This window comes from Myotis daubentonii, chromosome 2 (assembly GCF_963259705.1).
Source record: "Myotis daubentonii chromosome 2, mMyoDau2.1, whole genome shotgun sequence".
NCBI classification, from domain to species: Eukaryota; Metazoa; Chordata; class Mammalia; order Chiroptera; family Vespertilionidae; genus Myotis; species Myotis daubentonii.
Window position 1 is genome coordinate 220,071,634 of NC_081841.1, and position 26,613 is coordinate 220,098,246.

At 43.8% G+C, this 26,613-nt stretch overlaps 1 protein-coding gene and 1 long non-coding RNA gene across 11 annotated transcripts; both read left to right on the forward strand.

The window, feature by feature from the left end:
• The first annotated feature begins 109 nt into the window (after window positions 1-109).
• LOC132228775 (zinc finger protein 596-like) lies at window positions 110-12,791 on the forward strand. Of its 9 annotated transcripts, XM_059685814.1 has the most exons (10): window positions 110-311; window positions 808-910; window positions 2,834-2,987; window positions 3,963-4,226; window positions 4,454-4,524; window positions 7,009-7,089; window positions 8,634-8,760; window positions 9,914-10,009; window positions 10,735-10,817; window positions 11,281-12,791. In XM_059685814.1, exons 6-10 carry the CDS (start codon window positions 7,078-7,080, stop codon window positions 11,926-11,928), a joined length of 966 nt encoding a protein of 321 aa, XP_059541797.1. In that variant the 5' UTR covers window positions 110-311; window positions 808-910; window positions 2,834-2,987; window positions 3,963-4,226; window positions 4,454-4,524; window positions 7,009-7,077; the 3' UTR covers window positions 11,929-12,791. The 9 variants fall into 9 exon arrangements, with proteins under 9 accessions (XP_059541797.1, XP_059541796.1, XP_059541799.1 ...); XM_059685813.1 differs by lacking the exon at window positions 808-910; XM_059685816.1 differs by lacking the exons at window positions 808-910; window positions 4,454-4,524.
• A 1,401-nt stretch (window positions 12,792-14,192) lies between these two features.
• LOC132228776 (uncharacterized) lies at window positions 14,193-19,537 on the forward strand. 2 transcript variants are annotated; one of them, XR_009451437.1, is made up of 4 exons: window positions 14,193-14,295; window positions 14,420-14,613; window positions 15,059-15,164; window positions 18,147-19,537. It is a non-coding gene; the product is annotated as an uncharacterized LOC132228776 (long non-coding RNA). The 2 variants fall into 2 exon arrangements; XR_009451436.1 differs by having other exon boundaries at window positions 14,193-14,613.
• The last annotated feature ends 7,076 nt before the right edge of the window (window positions 19,538-26,613 follow it).

Sequence of the window (26,613 nt, forward strand, 5' to 3'; positions counted from 1 at the left end):
GCCTGCGGCGGGGCGGGACTGAAGGACGCCAGGCCCCGCCCCCAAGCGCTGCAGACGCAGCTCGCCCTGGCAGGCCCCGCCCCTTCGGCTCGCAGCTTCCTGCCGACCCGGAAGCAGATTCCCTGCTCTAGGGCTCCGTTGGCGGGAGCGAGTTTTGGTATTTCCAGGTCAGGATCGCTCGTGGATACCCCAGCGCCGCGTCCTCCACACCCGCAGCCCGGGACCCAGGGACCTGGAGGAACTCCGCCCGCCCTAGCCGCGGGGAGCCCCGCCCAGTCGGGGAGCTGCGTGCCCGGTCCGCTTACTTGCAGGTAAAATCGCCCCGCCCCGCCCTGCCTGCTGGGGCCCTTTGCACCGTCTCCTCTCCGCACCGCGCAGCGCCGGCCGTCCCGCAGGCCCCCTTGAGATCCTCCCCCCCCCCCCCCAAATCGGGGCGCCTTCCGGGAGCCCACCGCGTCCTGGGCACTTCCGGTTCCTTGGCCCTCAAGCCCCGCCCACTGGCCCAGCTGTCAGGCTTAGTGTTGACAATCCTGTCCCACTGGGAGTGCGCTTCCTGCGCGGGACCTCCTTATCCCACCGGTGCGCGAGGGTCGGGTGGATGGTGAGAAAGACCCGGAGGGGCAGGAAGAAGAAGGGAAAGGCAATGGGGGTGGAAGATGCGACCTGGGCAGAGAGCAGTGCCGTAGGGGCAGAGAGACCGGGACCGCAGGCAGGGGAGGAGACAGGCCAGCGGGAGGGGTTTGGCCAGCACCCGGGCAAAAGGAAGGCAGATCCCAGCGTCATTGGAGTTCCGTTGTCAATCAACAGCTTCTGTTCCCACTGACATGTATTCTGTCCGGTTCCGATGAGGAGGTTCTGATCGGAAGACACTCCTTGGTGCTGAGCAGATAATCGTACACTATTTCAATGTGTAAGCATGTTGGTGATTTATTTTACACGAACAGTCAAAGCCGAGTTTCATCAATGAGTTCAGCATTCAACATGTTCCTCCCCTGCGTAATCTTTTAAGTTAGCTGGCTGTGAACTAAAATTCCCAGCGAGGTCTGTGTCCTCTGTGTCCTGTATCTGAAATCGAGCGAGGATAGGCTGGGTCGTCATGGAATTTTGTGGGAAGAGAGCTTATCTGGCTTCTACGTTATTCAGAGCTATTTTCATGATTCCCAGTGCTGCTAATTAGGTCTGCCAGCAGTCATAATTTGTTGTTGTTGTTGTTGTTGTTGTTGTTAATCCTCACCCAAGGATATTTTTTCCATTGATTTTTAGAAAGAGTGGAAGGTGGAGGGAGAGACAGAGAGAGAAACATCGATGTGAGAGAAACACATCGATTGGTTGCCATCTGCATGTGTCCAACCAGGGCCAGGGATCCAGCCTGCCACCTAGGTACCTGAATCAAACTCAGAACCCTTTAGTCCACCGGTTGATGCTCTATGCACTGAGCCAGATCAGCTAGGGCTGATAGTTTATGTGATATTCTGGGAAAGAGGAATTAAATACTTGACATCATTGTGATTAAAGCCATAAATGATGGGAGAAGTGGCTCCTGCTCGGTGGTATGAAATTTGAGTTGTACTTTTTAAAAAATTTTATGTTTTTATTGATTTCAGAGAAAGGAAGGGGGAGGGAGAGAGAGATAGAAACATCAATGATGGGAAAGAATCATTGATCAGCTGCCTCCTGCCCGCTCCACACTGGGGATTGAGCCTGCAACCCAGGCATGTGCCCTGACCTGGATTGAACTGTAACCCCCTGGTTCATGGATCGCCATTCAACCACTGAGCCACACCAGTGGGTGGGGGCTAAGCTGTACTTTTTAAGGGCAGGGGTGAGAAGGGCACACCCTGCCACTCTCCCATCCATGCCTGTCCTTCCTATGAGGACAGTGCTGCTCCTCTCTACTGGCCTCTCCTGCTGACCTCCTTGCCTGCCCCACAGTCACAACTGAGGGTATGTCAAAAGCATCTCCCCAATGAGGAGAGGGCAGATTCTGTGAAGGGAACTTGGAGAAGGAATAAGAATAAGGATCAGGGAGTGGTAGGAAGACAGACACTCAGGAGCAGGAGAAATTTGCTTGGTACATACTTGGCCTTACTAAACTTCTTGCAGTATTTTAAAGTGGAAATAATCACATTTTTTTTTCTATTCTTCAAGGGAGGATACCTGTGAAATGCTTAGTGTCAACAGTTGTGGCAAGGAGTTTTTTTTAAGTTCATAGTCTTTAGTGAGTAATAGAAACTTTATTAGATGATATTAATATCCTCTTAATAGCATCCAGTAGGAGCAAATGTTTGTAGGCCCAGCAGAAACTCTCACTAAACTTCTGTTTTCTTTCAAAAGTCTGCGTGCTATATGAAAAAATATATGCTAATGTAAAAAAAAAAAAAAAAACCTCCTCTTGCCTGGACTTTGTCTAGTTACTGTATGACTTTCAAAATGGCTCATTATTTATTGACTGTACATATTGCTTATTACCAAAAGGATGGTGTAGAATAAGCCATCATTTGAATTTCCTGTGTAATCTACACATTAAATGAATTTTTATTTAGATGTGTTAATTGTTCCAAAATGCTGAAATACAAATGAGTAAAAAATGATCCTATATAATAAAAGGGTGGTATGCAAATTGTTCCCTTGCCCAGGAGTTCTACCAGGGGGCAGGGCCAGCCAGGGGAAGGGAGGGAGTATCCAGCCAGCAGCTGCTAGGGACCGTACCAGTGCACTAATTTCATGCACTGGGCCTCTAATAGAATATAAAAATATATCTGGAAAACAATCTGCCATTCAGAGACAACTCTTATATTGATTCATTTACATGTTTTGTGTGTGTGCCTTACAGGGGATCTGGCCTCTGGGAAGGTGTCTGGACTCAAGGACCATGTCCTGCCCACCAGTCCCCCAAAGCCCCACCTACTACGAACATTAAGACTAAAGCCTTTCCTGGCCCTGTCCTGCTGCACTTTCTGCCTTGTGTTCCACTCTACCACCTTCAGGTGTGTACTTCTGGCATCCCACTTCTGAGCCTGGGGCTGTTGGTGGGATCTGGAGCTGTTTTGGGAGCCTGCATTAGCCCCTCCTTGCCCTGTTCCATGCCCGCAGGCCTGTGGAGCAGCATGAGCAGTTCTGTGGTTCTGTAGCACACTTAGAAAATACTGCAAAGGCTCCAGAAGGTTTGGACCTCCTCTCTAGCTTTCTATGCTTGTTCCCTGGGCCTGGGGGATTTTAATAAGTTGTAAGCTGTCCATTACTGAAATTGTTGAATAATTTTAAAATAATGTTCTGCTACAGGCAAAGGATTTCTTGAATATTAACTTTCAATAACTTTCACTTCTACCTCTTTTATACTTGAACCTTTTTAATAGCTGCTGCATCTTTTTTTCATTGAGTTTAGTTCTCCTTAAATCACATGAATTCATGGTGATTATTTAGAGAGAAATATATGTCTGCAGCAGGCACTCTGCCTGGCTCAACATGATGACTGTTTTCCACAGTACATTTGGAACATGTGTGGGAGCTGGCGGAGGTTCCCCACGATCTAAGAAAGTTCATGGCTTCTACATAGTTCATAGTTCTCATCCACACAGGACCTTTTTTGATGCTGCCACTTGGAGGCACACAGCACGACTCCTAGGTGCATTCCTCCCACACACAGGGATGTCCTGTTTCACGTGCATAGGGCTTCCCCAGAAAGCCCTGTATTTCATTAGAAGAAAAATTCTAAAGATGAAAAAAGATTTTACATTTAAACCTAAATTTGCCTTGAAATCAAAACCCAACATAATCCCATGGCCAATGCCTTGTTAGTTTTCCTAACTCTTCCTTCCCTCTTCTGGGATTATCTATATTCTCTGGGTAACCCCCATCAGTAAACTGTATTAGGGAGCATCTTGGGCAATGAACTGTCCTGGGGAGTGGCTACCTTTTCCCAGTTATCAGATCCTTGCATTAATCTGGTGTTTCTCTTCCAGATCTGATCAAAAGGTCTGTCCTCCCTGTTGAGTGACTCAGAGGAAAATAAGAAAAAAATAATGTCCAGAATCCAGACATTTAAACAACTCTTCCGTGCCTCAGACCTCTTCACTCACCCAGGAAGGCCAAGGATTCAGGTTTCCATCCCTGTACAGGCACACGGCGGGCAGAGAGCAGAGCGTGGTATCCACTAGACGCTGCCTGTTCCTGTGATGCTGAAGACTCTCCTCCCTGTGCACTGCAGAGAAGACTCAAATTTCCAGGTGTGGACCAACATCCAGGGGGCAGATGTTCTCACTGTTCTGAGAAGAGCAGGTGCTGCAAAGCAGGGTAGAGCAGGTGTTTGAGGGATATCAGAGTTCAGGGCACAGTTGGAGCAGGGAGCATCCAACCACTTTCTGGCCTTGTGGCCGCAGAGGGCAGCAGGGTCACAGGTGGAACCTTGGGCTTCCCTGGGGTTTAGAGTGAATGTCACTTTCCTTCTCTGCAGAGCTTTTCAGCAGGGGAAGATGCTTGCTGAACATTCTGAACCATGGAGATGTGTACCTGACACCTTTCAGGGCATGTACAGACCCTCTTGGGGAAATCATGAGGGACTCCTTGGTGTACTTGGGTTGGCTGTTCTCACACAGAAGCCACCCAGGCTCCTAGAGTGGGCAGATGTAATGGATCCGTGGAGCTCTGAGATTGTCCAGGGTCCTTATCATCAGTAATTGCACTTCTTGATTCAAGTTAAAGGTGATTAATTTTAGTTCCTTAATTATCAGAACTTTTGGCTGTTGCAGGGAGAGACCCCTGTTATAAGGCATCTCTTCTGGTAACACATGGGACCAGAGTTTTAGTCGTTGTGTATGAGAGGCTAAATGGTTGTGACATCAGTCTGGCTTTAATGAAGGGAGTAGGCAAGAAGATATAAGTTATTACAGCAGTGATCCTCCGTGTTCCAACTGTGAGCACTTCACACTCAGTGAACACTTGCACACCACCAGCCTGTGGGGAAGCTTGACTGTGTCCCCAGCCTGAGCCCTTACCTCTGCCATCCAGTCCAGGAGAAACTTGTTCAACATTTTTTTGGTCTTGAGGCACTGATCTTCCGTGATGATGATGAAGGTGATGGTGATGATGGTGATGATGACACTTCTTAAAACATCAACTACTTATACTTAAAATGAATGTATACTGCATGATTTTTCTTCAAAATCAATTTGTTCTTTTGTATATCTATATCTCCATTTATCTTAAGATCATGTCCTTAGTCTGTCAAATGTTTAATATTTTCAAAAGCGTTAAAGCACATAGTCCATATAGGAAAATCAATAGTGAAGCTAAATCATTTATTCTAGGAAGCCCCAAGCTTTTGAAACTTGTAGGGTTTCACAGTCCTTAATCATTAGCTAAATCTAAAGAGACCTTCGGTGCATTGTTTTTCTATTTCTAAATGGTAAAATATGCACACTCTAGATACCTGAGAAATATGCCTTTTGAATATACATTTTAAACACAAGCATTTTTACTTATATGGAGTCACCCTGACTCAGCCTGAATGATATCATAGATCATAGTCCTCTTAAAAATAAAGAGCAGGATAGACCTCGCTTTAGCTTCTCTACAGTACTGCCGATAACAACCAAAATCCGCAAAATAGTGAGGCTTCTGGAAAGAGACTCTTGAAAGGATGAATAATCGAGGGTATAATCTGTTGATGAAATAGTAGACAAATAGATCATTAAAACACAATAGGGAGTCCAGAAACATAGTTCAAACAATACAATGTAGAAAAGAAAATCTTCAATAAGGGGAGAGTAACAACTGGAAATTCACATACAGAAAAATGAAACTTTGTGCCCAGCTGGCGTGGCTCAGTGATTGAGCATTGACCTATGAACCAGGAGGTCACCATTTGTTTTCCAGGCAGGGCACATGCCTGGGTTTCAGGGTCATTCCCCAGTAGGCGACATGCATCATTGATGTTTCTATTTCTCCCTCTCCCTTCCTCTCTGAAATCAATAAAAATATTTTTTTAATTAAACTTTGTTATAGTATTAAAGTTTTTGGAATCACTTCTGTTTATGTCACTTGTTTTGTTTTGTTTTTCTGAACTTCAGGTACAAATGGGTAAGTTAATGCTACTTTTGTTTATGATATATTATCATTTTCCATGAAATACATCTGATTATTGCTATTTTAGGAGAGAATTTAGAGTTTATAAATACTTTCTCTCTGTGTGTCTCACACACTTTTATGTACATAAACATACGTGTGTGCACACTGAAATACAGGGATACTGCAGCTAATGAAGGTTAATACAGAATAGGATTTCAGCTACCACCTTATGAAAATATGAGATGGACCAAGTAGATTTCCAGCAATTCTGTATTATCTGGGCTTCTTTGACCTAGAGGACCAAGGCAGTACATGCCAGTGCCTCTATGACTCATGTATATCCTCCTGCCACTTTCTGCTGGCAGAGATTTAAAGGACTTGATTGGGATGGGATGGGTGCCATTGAATCCTCCAAATGGAATAAGTTGTTGAATGGATAACTCTATCAAAAAACACGTTCTTAGTTGCTTGGGTACTTGAGCAGGAGGAAATGAGGGTCCAGAGGATTATGTGGAGGTTGGAGAATCCCTGCTAGTGCATAAGGCAGTACTGATACCTGAGAAATTCCACAGTGCTTACCTGCAGGTGGATACCAATGTCTGCATATGGTGTGAGTCAGGGATTACTATACTTGGAAATCAGGGAGGGAATTGAATAGCTGAATGCCATGGCCTAATTAGCATAAAAACCTCTGTACATTTGATATTCTTATCCATAAGGTTTCTGTGTTTCTTTGCTTTTTATTATCAACTCTATTCATAGTCTTCATTCTTGTGGCCCTAGGGAAGGAGAGTCCTCTGCATTTCTTGAAGACTCGCTGCCTGCTTGTTGGTTACGCTGGGAGTAGGGAACACATGCAGCTGAACACTGGAGTTTCATGACAGGAGGGTCTGGATATTGTGCACAAGATTGGAGTCTCATGGCTTCTTTCTCTGTCCTCAGCTTTGCCTGTGTCCTTTTGTCTGTGAGTGAAAACCCAGAGAAAGATACCTGGCAACTGAGTCACTGACCATGCAGCCGCTGGTGAGTAGGAATGCCTCTTTCTACTGAAATCACACTGCTGTTGACATCAGTGGGCAGATTTCTCCTACTTCATCACTGTCCTAAGCAATCAGGAGGTAGTCAGAGATCTGAGCTCCAATGAAATTTCCCCAGGACTGAGATGGCTTTAATGGGTCAGGAACCTCTCAACGACTAACATTCTTCCTAACATCATACTGATTTATTCCAGCAGGTTGTACATGTGCAGAAGAGATGAGAGAAGCTTTCTCTAATTCAGTGCCTGGCCTCACTGGGAAATAATGAGCTCCTTAATCATGCTGTTGACTACAGAGGTGGGTGGGTGCGGTGAACAGAGATGAACGAGAAGTAGAACTGGGGAGGCAGTGGTTTCATCAGGGAGCCAGTCATTGAGTGCTACAGGTGCTCGGTGAGCATGAGGAATCATTCATTTATTTTTTCCATGTTAATGGAAGGTCTTGCTAGAATATATTTTCACTTTTGAAAAATTCTTAAAAGACACCTAAAATTCTCATGATCATTCTTGTCCCAGTTACACATTTTATCTTTCTGTAATTGACCTTTCCTTCATACTTGGAAGCTGGAATTCATGTCTATGCACTTTTATGCCTTACTTGCAGCTGTGCATGCAGGGCAGGGAGTAGAGCAGAGTCAAATGTAGGACCCTGGAAAATCGTTGGAGAACTAGATAAACCAATCCAGGGGCTCTTCTATCCATTAGCTGGAGACAAGATAAAGCTACAAAGGATACAGTGACAACTGCTGCTTGAAGCCCCAGATAAAGTCAAGGATGGGAGGCCTCATCCCACAGGGCGGTCAGGTTAGGACTGTCCTTCAGCACAGCCTCTCAGAGCCCTGGCTTGTGCTGCTGACCATCTGACCTGTTGTTTATTATGAACACCTGAGTCCTGTAGCATTAAGACAGACAGCACCTACTGGTACCAAGTTCTGTGTGAAACTTACTCATTTCTGAGGAATGCCGGAGATTGCTTCAAGGATCCTGGACATTTTAGTGAGTTAAAGACCAATGGCATGTATTTAATACATGTTTACATAGAAAAGATTAATTCATGGAATCTTTCAACACTCACAACACATTATTAAACCCTTTCATAGACAAGGAGTCTGAGGTTCACGCAGGGGAATGATGTAACTATAGTCATGATTCAACAGTGGCAAATCACAGTTATCGTTTGCCTTAATTAGAAGTCTGTAAAATTACTTGACATTAACCAGGAAGTGAGTTTTACTTATAACTTTTTAAGGGTCTGGAAGTAAAAATCAGTTCTGGAAAATTTCAAGGTTATATTACACCATATTTCATATGATTTTCCTTTTTAACAAAGGCTTATTAGTTCAGACTATGAATATTTCTGTGATATATCTGAAAAGCAGATGCCAGCTCAGCACTGAGAACCCCAACTCAGTTTGATCTTGCTATATACCCAGCTTCTCATCCCCCTTTCTTAGGTTGCCATCTCTACCCTCCTACTCTGGACATTGGCTGGGGTTACTCTGTCGAAACCAGAATGTCCTTGATATTTCAGGAATCAGTGATATTCGAAGATGTAGCTGTTGACTTCACCCAGGAAGAATGGGCCCTGCTGGACATACACCAGAGAAAGCTGTACAGAGATGTGATGCTAGAGAATATCAGTCACCTGGTTTCCCTGGGTGAGTGTGTCAACTTTTATGTTTGTATGTATGTATGTAAGTAGGTATTCATTCATTCATTCAACAATTATCTAGAATAGCTTCCACAGCCCACTCCTCTCTCTACCATGATTCTGTCATAGACCTTAAAACTACATGGAATAAAAGTTGTCTCTTTTCATTTACTTACACCTAGCTTCTCACCCAACTAGAATGTAATCTTGATCCCAATTTAATGTCTTTCTTACTACTCAATATCTAACACTCAGAACAGTACTGGGAGTTCAATGAATATTTTTTAATGCTTAAATAGATTAAATTTTCTAAATAATTATTCTGTTCTAGTCACTATGCTGAACTTAAGATCAGAGTAGTGAAAATGACAAACTTGATTATTCTTTTGAAACTTACATTTGAAAATAATATTCAAGTCACTTTGGAGACATGTAATTTCCCCATTTTTGAAAAGATGGAAGATTCTGCTTTCTGACTGAATGTGAGGGTGGACATCAGCACCCAGAGGTCTTACTACTGTGGACATGTGGCTTGGATTCCTTACCTGTTTTCTTTGTTAAAGGTGTTGGTGCCTTTGATGACCTTCAGTGATCTTATTCTTCCTCAGTAGCCTGTCGTGGACTTGATGAGAATGCATTTTTATTAGTACACTAGTGCCCAGTGCATGGATTTGTGCACATTGAAAGGAAATTAATTAGAAGATGGCCAGCAGATCGGGACTGGGCAAGATGAGCCAGACATGCCCTGGAGCCAACCTCCTGTGGTCCCTCCCCGGCCAGCCACACCTGGGGCAGCACCACGGCTCACAGGGCATCTACAGAGTGAGCAGGGTCCCTCCAGCATGTGAGGTCCCTCAACCTGGCCTGTGGGGATCAGGCCAAAACTGGCTCTCCAACATCCCTCAGGGGGTCCCGGATTACGAGAGGGCGGTTCTCAGGTGACACACCCCAGGATCGGGCTCTCTCCTCTCTGTTTTTGGGGTGTATGACCTGAGAACCACCACTGCGAAGTCACTGCAGCTTGGCAGCTCCTGCATTGAGCATCTGCCCCCTAGTGGTCAGTGTGCATCATACCAGCCAGTCGGACAGTCAGAAGGTCACTTAGCCTTTGATATATAGAGAGATATCTCAAAATCCATATAACTTTCTTTCACAAACAGGGTATCGGATATGCAAATCAGATGTGACTTTTCAGCTAGAGCAAGGAGAAGAGCTATGGAGTGAAGGGACTGGGTTTCTCCAAGGCCAGAGTGCAGGTGAGCAGCGGTGGTCAGGGCTTCAGTGTGAGGAGATGTCTGCTCAGTGACTGAGTAAGTCCTTAGACCAGTGATGGCATACCTTTTGAGCTCGGCATGTCAGCATTTTGAAAAACCCTAACTTACCTCTGGTGCCCTGTCACATATAGAAATGTTTTGATATTTGCAACTATAGTAAAACAAAGATTTATATTTTTGATATTTATTTTATATATTTAAATGCCATTTAACAAAGAAAATCAACCAAAAAAATGAGTTCACCTGTCAGAGGTGTCTGACACACATGTCATAGGTTCACCACCACTGCCTAAGACTATCAAGTAAAGGCTTTGGGAAGTTTGAGTGACATTTTTCAAAATGTAGATGGACAATGAAGCAAAATTATTCAGATGCTGCCATTATTCCATTCATATATATATCAGTCACAATTCATGTGTCCTCCTGTCATTGGCTCGAGGGATAAGGATTTTCATATGCTATTGAAGTTAAGCTTTCACATAATAATCTTGTTCTGATCCTGCCCTTTGAAAGTTTCCCTCTCTTTTGCTACCCAACATCTATTTTATGTTTTTTGTACTTCAACCCTGAAAATCTTTACTAATTGTCAGTGCCTTTGGGTGTGTTTCTACTTCCTTAGAGTATTCCCCATCAGAATGCCAATTTTTGAGACATGCTCACATCTTCATTCCCCTAAAGCCATTCTAATTTTTTAAAAATTATTTTAGGCAGGGAAAGTGCCGTTCAAAATGAAGAAATGATAGCCACACAACATACCAGTGGAAAGGACACATTTACAATCATGCAATTGGTAAGTTTCTTGAGTGTTCGCTCTGGTCATCCAAATTAAAACTTGGCAATTGGATGTTAGTACTTGAGTACAATAGTGTGATTTATGTCAATTTGGGATAAAGCTTTTTCTGAGCAAAAAACTTGGAGTAGTTTCAATGTAGAGAAGGAATTAACCTAAGCTCATAACTATAACCTGAGATATTAATAAAAAGGACAACTGCATAAATGTTGTTTGTATACCTAGTCTTTGAAACATATTGAAGTTTTCAAAATTAACCTATAAGCTCTGTAGTTGGGATGCTACAAAAGAGAAAATCTGTGTGTGGAGTGGAGTAACACACCATGCATATGTAGGCATCATTGGAAACATTTTAATTGGATACCATCACTGAAAGATTAGTTTAGTACTCATATGTAGAGAAGTGAATGTATGAACTTATGTGGGCAAATCAATTAACAGCCTTTCATCTTTTTCCCCAAAGCAGAAATTTCACACTCAAGAGGATCCCTATGAATATAATGATTTGGGAGATTTCACTCATAGCTCCATAGTGACTCAACATGTGTTAACTCATATGGAAAAGAAACCCTGTATCAGCAAACAATATCAAAAATCCTTTAGTGACCAGTCTTATGTTAATCAACATAAGCAACTTTACACCAGAGTTAAATCATATGAGTGCCATCTATGTAGGAAAACCTTCAGTAATTGCTCTAGCCTTAGAAGACATGAGATGACTCACACTGGAGAGAAACCATACGAATGCCACATCTGTGGGAATGCCTTTATTCAGAGCTCTGACCTTAGAAAACATAGTCTCACTCATACCGGAGAGAAACCTTATGAATGTCATATATGTGGGAAAGCCTTCAGTCAGTCGTCTAACCTCAGACAGCACCAAAGGACACACACTGGAGAACAACCGTATGAGTGTTGTCAGTGTGGGAAAACCTTCAGTAAATGTTCTGCCCTGAGACGACATGAGAGAACTCACACAGGAGAGAAACCTTATGGATGTCATCTGTGTGGGAAAGCCTTCAGTCAGTGTTCTGCCCTTAGACGACATGAAGGAACCCACAATGGAGAGAAAATTTTGAATGCCTTCAGTAAATATTCTGACCTGAGATGACATGGTATTATAAGTAATGAATATAGAAGAAAACTCAATCATAGTTTTAACATTAAAAAACAGCAAGGACTCACACATTAAGGAAACACTGTCTGTGATCAATGTGGAAGATCCTGCAGTCATTCTTACTCATCTTCCATGTGCAAATGTAGATGGAAGATAATCCAGTTGTATGGAATCTCTCTGGCAAAGCCTTCAGCCACTCGTCTGACCATAGGTGACATGGGAGAACTCACACTGGAAGTATAAAGAATGCAGAAGTCTGCAGCAACAGCTCTCAGCTTCATACTAGAAAATTCACACAGGGGAGAACCCCTCAGTCTGCAGTCACTGGGAATGCTTTCATTTATAATTCATGGTAAACAATGTGAGCAAACCCCACTTGGGAGAACCCCTAGGTCTGTAATTGCTATGAACATTTATTCAGCCAAACTCCAAGCATGGTGTGCACAAGAAAACTCAGTGATGAAATAACCACTAGACCAGTATTTAGGAAACTAAAACCTCTTGAGGAATACCAATAATTTTTCCTTGGGAAATGATTCAGTGAAAAGTTATGAGAAGTCCTTTATTCAGAGAGGAATGCTGTGGCTCATATGAGAATTTGGAGAATAGAAAACACGTTCTGTGTCATGAAAGAAGGACAGAGATCACTCATTTATAGTCAGCACTACAGTCCTCATGTTGAGGGGACAGCAGTTCTATACTCAAAGTGGAGAAAGCTTCTGCTGGATTTCATACCTGAAAACTCAGTCTAGGGAAAAAATAAACCCTCTAGGGGTTTATTTAACATACTACTTAGCACATGATTCATACTTTTCAGGGGGAAAAACTATTCCTGGGGAAAATATGTCATGTAAATGCAAGATAGGGTGATCTGAGAATATTAAATGCAAAATTTTGTAAGAAATTAGATTAAACTTGTTCAATAGATTATTGCTATTAAACAATAAACTTGCTGAAAAAGTATGTTGATAAAATCCAGGTTTTCTTATTTTACACAGTTGTAAATGCAGATGTGGGAGTCTGCACACCTTGGCATGTGTGTTAGAGGTTCAGCCTGTCTAAGTATTCCTTTCTCCCACAGCTGCTTTCATACAGCTCACCATCTTCTGTCTTCATCTGTGTCCTAGTGGTCACAGCAGGGACCTTTGACAGGTTTCTCTGTGCGCTGTGAGCCGGGCCCAGCAGGGCATGGGACAGTGTCATAACTAGTATAAACAGTAACATAGGCTCCAGCCCTGCCCCTGCCCCTGCCCCTACCCCTGCCCCTGCGCAGCTCTGCCCTTCCAGGCCAAGAATTTTTGCATTATTTCCATGATGTTTCTGATTCCAACTAATTGGGGCAGAAGTTCATGCCACATCTTATTTAGATGAGTCCTGAGTTATGCACTTACTCATTCCCCAAACTGAGCCAGTGCTGTGTGTTCCCACAGCAGCCCAGAAAGAAAACTCCAGCAAGATAGAATTACTTTGCCCCAGGGGTTGGTAGTATTACTCTTCAACCAACCCCAATACTGGACCTGAGCCTCAAGGAGAAATGCTCTCAAGACATACCTAGGATGATTTGTGCTCTTCCAAAACTGGCACAATCCCAAATCATAGCCTGAGACCAGTGAAAGGAGCACTTCTCTGTGTGACATTAATACATCATTATTTTTTAGAAAGCTCCTCCACTGACTCTCTACAGCTGGAGTGGGGGGCAGTCAAGTCATGTATGAGGAGATTAGCAATCAGAATTCAACATCTCGACCCTCTGGCTAGAGAGACATAGGTTGTGATCAGCCAGGGACACATGGAAGTGTGAACAAAGGTCAAAGAGAACACATTTGTGGTGAGAAGTTCAGACTGTGGAGACACACCCCAGGGGTTCTAATTTCCACTGTCACAGCCCATGAGACCTTGTAACTGAACCTTTCTGTGACTCAGTTTCTTCATTTCAAAGGTGGAAATAGCTGAGTGCCTTTATCTTAGAGTCGCTATGAGCACTAATGTATTGATACTGTATATACCAAGTTATTACAGCTGGTGGGCACTTGGTGTTTGCAAATAAAAATATTTTACTAGGTACACTTGAAACCTGCTCCGGAATAAATTTGATTACAAATATATTTTTTAGCATTTACATTGCTATCTGGGTACACCAGTCTTCTTTTATCTTATTTTTTACATTGAAATATTTTATAATCATTTTCTAAAATAAAGTCAGATATTATTACATAACTAATCTACTTAATATATAATTTGTCTCCAAACTGTAGCTGACTTCAGGTGTGATCCAGGGTAAAATTTGCGTTTTCCTCCATGTTCCTTCCCAACTAATACGGGCTTTGGCATGCACCACAACATCTTAGTAACAGGCACCAGGTGAGCCCCGTGTTTATGTCGCTCTCTGTAACCCATATTCCACCTCCATAAATCTGTCCCCCTGTTTCCTTTCAAATGTGTCCCTGCTTTGTGGTGACTCACTGACCTCCTTCTCTCCCCGCAGGTGAGATGCTGGAACTGCAGGGCCTTTGGGCACAAGGCAAGCAGGTGTCCACTGAAGCATTGGAATAGGTACCCAGTCCCCCAGGCCATGGGCTCCAATATGATGGAGGAAAACCTGAAACCATGGAACCCCCAGGTCCAGCAGAACCCAGGACGCCTTAACAGGGCTGCTAGGGAGACTGAGCAGAGAGCATGGTGAGCATTGTGATAAGGTGGAGAAAACATGGGGGCAGAATTCATGAAGCCTGTGTCCTTACCTCTATACTGTATGCCTTGTCATTTCCATTCAAAGACAAAAACCAGAAAAAAAAATCCCCATCTTTTCAGTGGTCACAAGCCCAGTTTTATACAATTCCTGGGCAATCAATGAGGGTGAATGGTGGTAGGGTTGGTGCTGGGAACATCTTTAATCTACAAACGTGTCAGACAGAAAGGAAACAGAATAAAGGAAAGTCCTTCATGAAAAACCCAGGTGGGTTCCTTGGGGAGGGTATCTGAGAGAAGGCAAGGGCCAGTCTGGTAAATGCACTGGGCTTCGCTCCCTGGATCACAAGAAGTGGAAAGAGTGTGGGCATGGAAAGGTTCTCCTTCACTGGAGAGAAGAAATGGAGTGTCTCACGTATCATGTTCTGTCCTGCAGGCATGAAGAACAGAGAGAGGCTCCTTGCTGGAGACTTCCATGGAGACTCACTCAAAGGCCCCAGCAAAACTGCACGGAAGAGACGGAACCCTGTGACTCTTTGAGGGTGAGTGTCTGCCAGGAGCCGGTCCATCCTTGCTGTTTCAAGGGACCTGGCATATATGACATGCGGTTCTTAATATGTTTGCTCACCTTCTTGGCGCTGTGTTTTAACCAAGGTCACCTCTTCGATAAAGGTTGAATCCCCAGATAGGGATTTTCCCCTGAAGTTAGGGAGGGAATAAAACCCCTCAACTAAGTGCCAGGTGGGTAATTAATCACTTTAACTACGAACAATCATGCTTAAGCTACATAATCTTTACTCCCTGGAATGGAGATAAGAAACGCCCTAACCTTTGTAATAGAGATTGATAGGATTGAATCAACTGGTATAAATACAGATGTAACAAGACAGCGAGACACAGAACTTAGAACACAGAACTTAGAACACGGAACTTAGAACACAGAACATAGAACACAGAACTTAGGAGACAGAATTCAGAAGACAGAACCTACGCGGAACCTGGAGATGGAGGAGCTTCGCTGGAGAGAACATGGCAAGGGATCCTGGACTGAACCTGACTGCAGAGGTTGGCAAGAGAGCCTGACTAGAACCTGGTGACTGAACCTGGCTGGAGAACCTAGCGAGGGAACATGGCCACAGAACCTGGCTGGAGATCCGAAGCAGAATCTCTCTGGAGATCGAGACCAGAACTTGGCTGGAGATCCTGGCTAGGCTGCTGATCAACTGAACGCTGTCTCCGTGTCATTCCTTCTTTGCCGACTCCGTCTACGCCTTTGGGAACCCCTGGACCTGCTGGGGCTGGACCCCGGCATCTGGCGCCCGAACAGGGACCCCTAGGTAAGCGCCCCGCACTCGGGACGGATCGGACTCCACCCTAGGAAGAAGCTGGATAGTCTTCGCCGACTCCGTCCACACCTTTGGGAACCCCTGGAACAGGATTCCCCTAGGTAAGCCCCCCACCATTGAGAACCCCCACACTCAGGACGGATAGGACTCCACCAGGGTGCTACAGACCCCCCTATAGAGGATAAGTAGGGTAAGAAGGTGGATAGTACAGAACTTAGATTGAGAAGATGTGCCATACTGAGTCCAAAGAAAGAAGACTCTGTACTGATTCTTAGATTGAGAAGATGTGCCATACTGAGTCCAAAGAAAGAAGACTCTGTATTGATTCTTAGATTGAGAAGATGTGCCATACTGGGTCCAAAGAAAGAAGACTCTGTATTGATCTTTTAACACATATGCTTGCTAGCAGAGGAATTAAGGTTACTCCCAATCAGACAGAACATTTTATACAAGAAGTATGTCCATGCTTTTCTGAGGAAGGAAAGGTAAATGTAAAGGCATGGGAGGAGGTAGGCCCAAGGAGCCTTATCCTTAACCCCACTGCAGCCTTTCCACTCCAGGAAAGTGCAGGATTGGCAAGCTCTCCCTGGGGTGATAGATCAGGACTCAGGTAATAGCAGAAAGCGCCAATCCTACTCTTAAAATGGATACAAGAGAGCATTTGGGGTTTTTCTTTTTAATGCCTGCTTTTAAAAAATAAAAAAGGGGGAATTTGCCGGGAGCCGGTCCATCCTTGCTGTTTCAAGGGACCTGGCATATATGGCATATGGTTCTTAATATGTTTGCTCACCTTCTTGGCGCTGTGTTTTAACCAAGGTCTCCTCTCTGAGAAAGGTTGTTTCCCCAGGTAGGGATTTTCCCCTGAAGTTAGGGAGGGAATAAAACCCCTCAACTAAGTGCCAGGTGGGTAATTAATCACTTTAACTACGAACAATCATGCTTAAGCTACATAATCTTTACTCCCTGGAATGGAGATAAGAAACGCCCTAACCTTTGTAATAGAGATTGATAGGATTGAATCAACTGGTATAAATACAGATGTAACAAGACAGCGAGACACAGAACTTAGAACACAGAACTTAGGAGACAGAATTCAGAAGACAGAACCTACGCGGAACCTGGAGATGGAGGAGCTTCGCTGGAGAGAACATGGCAAAGGATCCTGGACTGAACCTGACTGCAGAGGTTGGCAAGAGAGCCTGACTAGAACCTGGTGACTGAACCTGGCTGGAGAACCTAGCGAGGGAACATGGCCACAGAACCTGGCTGGAGATCCGAAGCAGAACCTCTCTGGAGATCGAGACCAGAACTTGGCTGGAGATCCTGGCTAGGCTGCTGATCAACTGAACGCTGTCTCCGTGTCATTCCTTCTTCACTGACTCCGTCTACGCCTTTGGGAACCCCTGGACCTGCTGGGGCTGGACTCTGGCAAGTGTCCCCAGGTGCTGGGCTTTTTCTTGCATCAGGGTCGCTCTACTTCCCTCCTTGTCTTCTCTCTGAAGGAATGGTGAAAATTCTAGGGGAACCCACATCATTTCTGTAGTATTTCCTAATTCATTTTTCTTGGTGTCTTTTCATTTGCCTACACTTGCATGTGTCCCAACAATACAGGAAGAGGCAAAAGTGGGGTTACGGTATTCCTTTGGAGAATGGTAAAGTAATAAATCATAATACCGCAATAAATGCTGTCTTTCGTGTACCTACTACTGGAAAACCTACTTTTGACCTATCCTCTAAGCTGATGGTGGGCATGGGTGTGGTCTCATTCGATGTTTCCACAAGTCAACACCCCTTGCGGGAAACGAGGCATCATGAATTCAGAATCCCTTCTCCCAAAGGGCCCCCCCAAACTCATTCGTCCCCAAACTGCCTTCACCACACCAAGAGGTGTCCGCTCCCTAGCAGAGGCTAGGAGAGGATTGTTTCCACTTCACTGACAGGAGACAGCTGTGAGAACCTTTGTGTTTTCCCTTCTGATGTTACCAAAGGTGTCAAGGGGACAGTGTATCTTCTTTCAGACAGATTCAGGAAACTCATCTTCTTTACATTCATTGCTGGTTTATCCTATGCAGTTCATATCTTTTCTTAAGATCTTTTTGTCGTTGTTGGTTTAATTTTAGTTTCTACTTGATAGTGAGAAAATTCTAATATATAACATCGGTGTTGTTTCTCTTACAGGATCCACACACGCTGAGACCTGATCACAACACAAGAGGAAATATGTGAGAGACCCTGATCTCACCCCTTGGTCACCGAAAAGGAAATGTGTCATGACATCCACAGCACTTCCCATTGAAGGTGTTGAGAGAAGCACCTGCTTACCTCCTGTACCAAAGAATGGACAGGAAGGTCCTGTTACAGACTCCCCTCATGCAGAAGGCACACGCTTTGGTCAGGATCCCAGCCACAGTGTCCATGAGGGGGACAACAGGCCCCATTCTGCCTTCAGCACCCAGGGCCTGGACCAAGCCCTCATCCACCAGCCACAGGCCAAGTTCCCTGACGGGAACTCACACAGCATCCAACATGCTGCTGCACACAGTGTGGGCCAGGACTCTGACCTCATCCTCAAGGTACCTGGCAAGAGAGCTGCCCAGACCTCCAGCCATATTTTCTAGAAACCCCAAAAGAAACCGAGACTCAGCCCCAGCCGGAAGAGCACCCAGAGACAAGACCTTCAACCTCCGCTCCAGCACCCTCTCATCAAGACTCTCCAGCCCTGCCATGTGTCCCAGTTCCCACCAGTTCCCGAGGTTCCAGGCCAGCCCCTCAGAATGGTCTTCACCACATTAGACCAAGGCCAGTGGAGCTCCAGGTGCACGACACCTCCACCCCTCCCTCCTGCTGAGATGCTCACAGCTGCTGCTCAGATCCCTCCCACCACTGAGAAGTCAGAGGCATTCTATCCTTGTGTCTCCTTGAGTGTCCTCCTTGAGGCCCTTCAGCTGTCCTCTTCCTCTGAAGAAGGTGATGGCCAGTGAGACACTCCATGTCAGAGAAGACATGTTCTTCAGTCCCAGGCCACCTGGAAGTACCTGAGGAACTGGAGAGGGGTGGTCACTTGGGGAAAATGTTTCTGGGGAATCAGAGCTTCCCCTCTGTGCTGTGTGGACAGATGGTGGAACCCTGATCATGCTTGGGGCACAAAGGCTCAGTTATTGGACTTTAATGTACCTAGGTGTAGTGGCATTTCAAATGGTGCTTTTATAATAAACTAGTTTGTTCTTATAGAACTGGTAAGGGAAGTATGTATTTAGAAATTTTCATCCATTGTATGTAAAAGTAAGTTAAGTTGCAATAATTGCCCTTAAGTCTAGTGGAAATAGGAAGCTCTGTAATGAATCGGGATCAGGTGTGCACCTGTCTGCTTTGGGGAACCTGGGGCAGGGCCACCTGTGTGGTCTGTAGATTTGAAGCAGTGCCTGTGGTCCTGAGGTGAGACTGTGTCACTATGCTATGTTATTTCAATGGAAATCAGGACAGGGACCCTTCCCATGACTTTGTACCTTTTGTTTATGGAATGTCATATTAAAGTTCTGTTTTAGAGTTTGTGTTTGATATCAATAAAAGTCTGCAAAATAGGTCACATTGTGCTTGGTTTTCATTTCTGTTCATTTTAGAACATTTTTCAAACAATGACTGTGCCTCAGAGCTCATGTCACTGAAAGTAGATGGGAATATGATGTACTTTGAGGTGGATTAGCTTGGGCAACACCTGCAGTTCCTTGTATAATCCCTTCTTCTCAGTCAACATTGTGTCCTCCCTATGGGGCACTAACCGCCTTTAGGGCCTCACCCTCCAAAGGTGTCTTGTGGTCTTTCATGAGCCTCAGGGTTCCTCCCTGGACATCTCAGTCTTTTCCCTTCCTACCCCCACCCCAGGAGCAGTCCTTGATCTTTATAACTTCAGAATATTTCCAGAATCCTACCTCTGCCCCCACCATGCTCTGAGAATGAGAGCTCTGCATGGGTTCTAGAAAAAGGATCCCAAAGGTTCCTTTAAGTGTTCAATTTACTCATAGGTATGCTGTGTCTCAACATTGGTTAATTCATATAAGAAAAAAACCATACATCAGCCAGTGAAGAGCTATGCCTTAGAGACACATTGAAATTCACACTAGAGGAAAATTGTGTGAATGTGAGAAAGCCTTTAGTAATGCCTTCATCCTCAGATGACACAAGATCACACTGGAGAGAAATAATTTAAATGTCATCTATGTGGGAAAGGCTTTTTGCAAAGATCTGAACTTAGAAATACAATCTAATGCACAGGTTTGGGAAACCTTATGAAGGTGTGAGTGTGGGGAAGCCTTCAGTCAAATTCTTACTTGAGACAACATGAGAGAATTCACACAGGAGAGAAACTTTATGAATGTGGTGAGTGTGAGAACCCCCTAAGTCCACATGCTAATCAAAAGACACCAGAGAACCCACACTGGAGAACAGCATATGCACATCAGCTATGCAGGAAATCCTTCAGCAGTCATTGTCCTTCCCTTAGAAAACATGAGTAAATTCAATACAGGAGAGGACTCATGAAAGCCTCCAGTAGATAGTCTGACCTGCACTGCCATGACATGTCATTGCACATGTAATAAATACAGGAGAGACATCAATCACAGCTTTATCATTTAAACACACCTGCAGACTCATACATGAGAGAAACACTCAGCAATGTGGGAGATCCATTTATCTTCATACTCCTTGGCCCAGAAAAGCCTTTATTACGTGAGTGCATCCATATGTATGGTATTTTTGTGCAAGCCTTTAATCATTGGCCTGATCTCAGGTAACATGACAACTCACATTGTAAGAATGCTAATTTAGATGTCCTCAGCAACAGCTCTGCACTTTGAAGATGCTTGCCATATTCTTCAGAGGATAATACATAAGGCTACATTTATAATTATTGGTAAAAGGAACAACTTTCACAAGAAATAAACACTAGGGCTGTGGTCACTATTGGCAAACATTCAGCCAACTACCAGGCTTGTGTGCACATTAAACACAGGGAGGACACAACACTAAGACAGGAAATCAGAACATTACCCCTCTTGAGGAAATCCAAACATTTCTTTACAAATCATTCACTCTAGTGAAGTTATTCAGGGCAAAATCACAAGAAACCTTTTCTTTATAAAGCAACACTAGTGGTCAATGTGAGGATTCATACTGTACAAACGACTGTGTCAGAAGGATAAGGCATTCATTGATCACTTATTTCTTAGTCAAACTTAAGTTTCACAAACCAAGGAGATAGGAATCCTAAAACCAAAGCAGAAATAGCTTAGATTTCATCTCGGAAGCCATGATCCTCTGTGTGTGTGTCTGTGTGGGTCAACATTTCTAAACGAGTTTTTCAACACATAACTCAGCAAATAATGAGTCTTTCAGGAGATAAAGTTGTTTACAAATGTAAGGCATTAAATGCAGGAGGGTAAAGTGATCAGGAAACATTGAGGGTAGAATTTTGTAAGAAATTCATCTTAAAATGTAGCAATGCTTGCAGATACTTCAACAATAAAATCTGTGGCTGAAAAAGCTAAATGTTGGTGTTCTAGTTTTCCTCATGCCGTTTTCAACACATGCATTCAGATCTGTACCCCTTGCCTGGCGGGGAGAGAACCAGACCTCAGGTTCACACAGTTCTTTCTCCAATGGCTACTTCGACACATCTCAGTTCCTTCATTTATCTTCCATCCAACACCATCTGTCTCATTCCAAGCCATGGTGCTGACACAAGTATGGTCTTCAGCCCCACATGCTAGATGTCTCTGAGTGGGATGACCCTGCTCAGGCAAGGTCATGGGGGCATATCAAAGGCATCCCACCTAAAAACCTTGGTTTTACCTCATCCTAGGTTTCCAACATGAGGACAGGAGACAGTATTCTGCCCACAGAAACCTAGAAAGCTCTTTGATTTTTGCTCTCAAAGTTCTGAATTAAGATACACTGAGGTAATTGGAGGGTGTGGGGTGGACCACAAAGTCTCTGAGCATACCCTATATCAGTGATGGCAAATCTATGACATGCGTGTCAGAGGCGACACGCGAACTCATTTTTTGGTTGATTTTTCTTTGTTAAATGGCATTTAAATATATAAAATAAATATCAAAAATATAAATCTTTGTTTTACTGTGGTTGCAAATATCAAAAAATTTCTATATGTGACATGGCACCAGACTTAAGTTAGGCTTATTCAAAATGCTGACACGCCGAGCTCAAAAGGTTCGCCATCACTGGTCTATATCTTAGTTAAATCAGTATTTTTGCATCATACAATAATTTCAACTTGGGCCTTAGCTGTTTCTTCCCCAACCCAAGGATCAGCCCAGAAAATAAAGCTGTAGTAAGATCATTTCCCTAGTCTTATTAGCCAGTCCTTAAGCTGCTTTGTAAATAATTAAGAAAATATGCTTGCCCCAAGCAAAATGAAAGGATTTCACCACTTTGTTCCTAGAGATGAAAATGTTCTCTTTCAACAAACACCCTTATTGAATCTAAACATCAGGAGCTGACCTGTGCTCTTCCCAACAAGCACAGTCCTCAACCCACGGGCCTCACTGAGACCCAGTACATGAGTACATTCTGAGGTTGAAATGGACATGTACTTCTTTTTCTAAAATCTCTCCCCAGGTGATTTCACCTTAGAGGCAGGGTGGGAAAGTGTTAACCACACCAGAGGAAGATGAGGAACTAAGTCTATGGTTCACCTAGGACCGTGGTTGGCAAACTGCGGCTCTCGAGCCACATGCGGCTCTTTGGCCCCTTGAGTGTGGCTCTTCCACAAAATACCACTATGGGCGCACACGTACAGTGCGATTGAAACTTCGTGGCCCAGAACGGTGGGCCACTAGAGAAAAACCATATGAATGTGGTCAGTGTGAGGACGCCTTTAGTCAGCATGCTAATCTCATAAGACACCAGAGAACCCACACTGGAGAACAGCACATCAGCTCTGTGGAAGTCCTCCAAGTCATTGTTCTTCCCTTAGAGGACTCTTCTCATGACTTTGCCCTTTCTGTTTATGAAATTCTATATTCAATTTCTGGTTTTCAGTTTTTGTTTGCTATTAATAAAATTCTGTAAAATATGTCACATTGTGATTTCTTTTTATCCCAGTAATATATTTCAGGTCATCTCTTTATTGGTATCTCATATTTCTCCATCTTTCCTTTTATCTTTATGTCTGCAGGTCCCACAGAAAACTCCAGCCCCGGGTGGTTAGTCCGATGGTCTGCTTGAGTCCCAAGACAGGGACTGTTCCCTGTACATAGAATGCACACAGAAAGACCTATCAGTGGATAAAGGAGTAGATGGAGCTAACATACTTTCACAGGGTCCTTTTCCACATCATTATCGGAGAATTGTAACTGGGTATTAGTCTGGAAAATCCAATCACATTGAACAGGGTGTGACCAACAGACTCTAATCCAATTTAAGCTCATTGGTATTTCCTGGATCAGGGTGTGTCCTAAGAACCTCGCACTAACTGGATTTACTGTCTTCCCAGGATAAAAGGGAGCTGAATAGTGAAAGGATCCATTTGCCACTAGACGAGGGAACTGAAGGTTTCGGGACATTGGAAGAAGAGGATTGGCTGCTTTGTGGACCTGGCCTCAGCATCCATTTGGCTCCACCATCTCCTCCAGTTTTCCATCTGGTGAGTTCTCCAAACACTACGATGTGAGCTGGCCACAGTCCCTTAACATTATATGTCCTATCAAAGCAGCTTCTCATGGTCTCCAAGTTTTATTGGGTCCATATGCATTCACCCCCACATTTCCGATATTTGACTGTTTGTGCTTCTTTTCCATCTTTGTCTTGAATCTATTTGCAATTTTGAATGCTTACCCCAAGATCCGAGATCTTGCTGCCCAACATAGTACTTGCCAGCTGCATGGGAGTGTAAGATTTAAATTAATGAAATGAAATAGCTAAACTTCAGACCCCCGATAGCACTGGCCAAAGGCCCAGTGTTCTAAAATCAAGAGAGCCTGGCAGTGACAGTCTGCCACATGCTGTAGGGCAGCGGTCGCCAACCTTTCAGACCTCACAGACCACCAGGGTCCGAGGACCACTGGTTGGCAACCTCTGCTAGAGGGCATTTCCTTCCCTCAGAAAGCATTATTGGCTCTTTGATCTATATCTTATGTTTTTGTTCTTTTTATGGTTGTACAAGCTTCATTTTCTGCTTTTCTGAATTAATTTTCTTTCATGTGTTTCATCATGTGACATTTTTCATTTTATTTCTCAATTGTCTTGAGATAGGTGCTTATATTTATTTTAATCATTTAAAAATGAACATATTAAAGGCAAATAATTGTTCATGAATATTGCTTTAGCTTTGTTCCATTTGTACTTATGCATAAAATAACTATGTTTCTATGCCATTTTCATAATGTGTTTGAGTATTTTGTGCCAAAATTATTTTTTAATATATTTTTATTGATTTCAGAAAGAAATGAAGAGGGAGAGAGAGATAGAAACATCAATGATGAGAGAGTATCATTGGCTGCCTCCTGCACGCCCCCTACTGCAATCGAGCCTGAACCCCAGGCATGTGCCCTTGACAGGAATTGAACTAGGGACCCTTTAGTCAACAGGCTGAGGCTCTATCCACTGAGCCAAACTAGCTAGGGCCCAAAATTCTTTAAAATAAAAAAATTTACTTATTAACTTTCAGTTGACAGATTATGTCATCTATGATTGTCATTATTTTCTGGTTTGGTTCATTGTTTATGAGACTGTTGAATATTCCTTTTTTAATGTGATTTTTCTTCATCCTGGCACACAAACCATTTGTATGCAAAGACCAATATGCTTTTAAAAGTAGATCTTCTGCCCAGCTGGAGTGGCTCAGTGGTTGAGCATGGACCCATGAACCAGGTCACAGCTTGATTCCTGGATAGGGCACATGCAAGGGTTGCCAGTTCCATCCAAAGTATGGCTCATGCAGGAGGCAGCCGAACCATGATTCACTTTCATCAATGATGGGGTTTTTTAAAAACATATTTTATTGATTTTTTTTTTTTACAGAGAGGAAGGGAGAGGGATAGAGAGTTAGAAACATCGATGAAAGAGAAACATCGATCAGCTGCCTCCTGCACACTCCCCACTGGGGATGTGCCCGCAACCAAGGTACATGCCCTTGACCGGAATCAAACCTGGGCTGAGCCAAACCGGTCAGGGCCATCAATGATGTTTCTATCCCTCTCTCCCTCTGCCTTCCTCTCTCTCAAATAAACAAAAAGATATTTTAAAAGAAATAGATCTCCTGTTTCAGGTTATTGTGCTCTCATGTACAAAATTCTAGAAGAATTGTAAACCTAATTCTAGTTTCCACATGGCTGAATTCTGTTGGTTACATTGGATGTTGAGAGTCACCAAAGGATGAGCTTTGATTTGTAATCCAGATTGAGATTATATATTTTTTTCACTTTTAGTATTAATTTGAGGTCCATTTGTTTGGATTCATTGCCCTCCATGGTTTGTCTTTGCCTTCCTATCTAAGCATTGCTCAATTGTAAGAGGTGGGAGGCAACAGTCTGATTGACACCTAACTACTCCCTTGCTGGCCCAATGTCCCCCAACTGACCTCCCTGCAGGCCATCTTGTGACAATGTGGGGTGGCCATCTTTTGGCAGCCATCTTGTGATGATGTAGGGGTGGCCATCTTGTGATGATGCAAGGGTGTGAGGGTCAATTTGCATATCATCTCTTTATTATATAGGATTAGCTAAGGAAGATAAGTACAGAATTGGATTTGAGGGTCTCAGCTACCACGTCTTAACCAGTTACCAGATGGACCAAGTAGATTTCCTCATCAAGCCCAGCCATTCTTTACTCTCTGGGCTCCCTTGACCTAGAGAACTGAGGCAGTACATGACATTAACTCTGTGACTCATGTATGTCCTCCTGCTACTTTCTGATGGTGGAGATTTTAAGGTCTTGACTGCTTGGAAAACCATGCAGATGCATAAGGCAATAATAATGACACCTGAGAAATTCCACAGTGCTTACCTGCAGGTGGAAACCAATGTCTACATATGGCATGAGTCAGGGATCTATACACTTTGGATTCAGGGAGGGACTTGAATAATTGTAGATGTTGTAGGTTCGTTAACATAGCACACTCAATATTTATCATGTTCCTTTCTGTAAGATATCTGTAATTTGACCTTCGTTATAGCAACGACAGCTACAGCCCTATTACAATTGACCCTGAAGAGTAGAGATCTGGGCATGTTAATCTGAGAGTTTAACACACACTGGTTTCAGTTTGTTAGTCTGGGAGTGGGGAACATACCCAGGTGAACACTGGGCCTTTCTGACAGGTGGGACTGGAAATTGTGCACAAGACCGGAGTCTCATGGCTTCTTTCTCTGTCCCCAGATTTGCTTGCTTAGTGCTTGGACTGTCTGTGGGTGAAAACCCAGAGAAAGACAGCTGGCAACTGGATCATTGACCATGCAGCCACAGGTGAGTAGAGAATATGTCTTTCTGTGGAAATTACATCCCAGGGCCATTAGATGGACAAGTGTTTCCTATTGGCATGGGTGTCTTAAGTGGTGTTCAGGCATCTGAGTTCCAACGAGGTTTGCCTGAAATAATGGGATAGATATCATGGGTCAGAAACTCATCA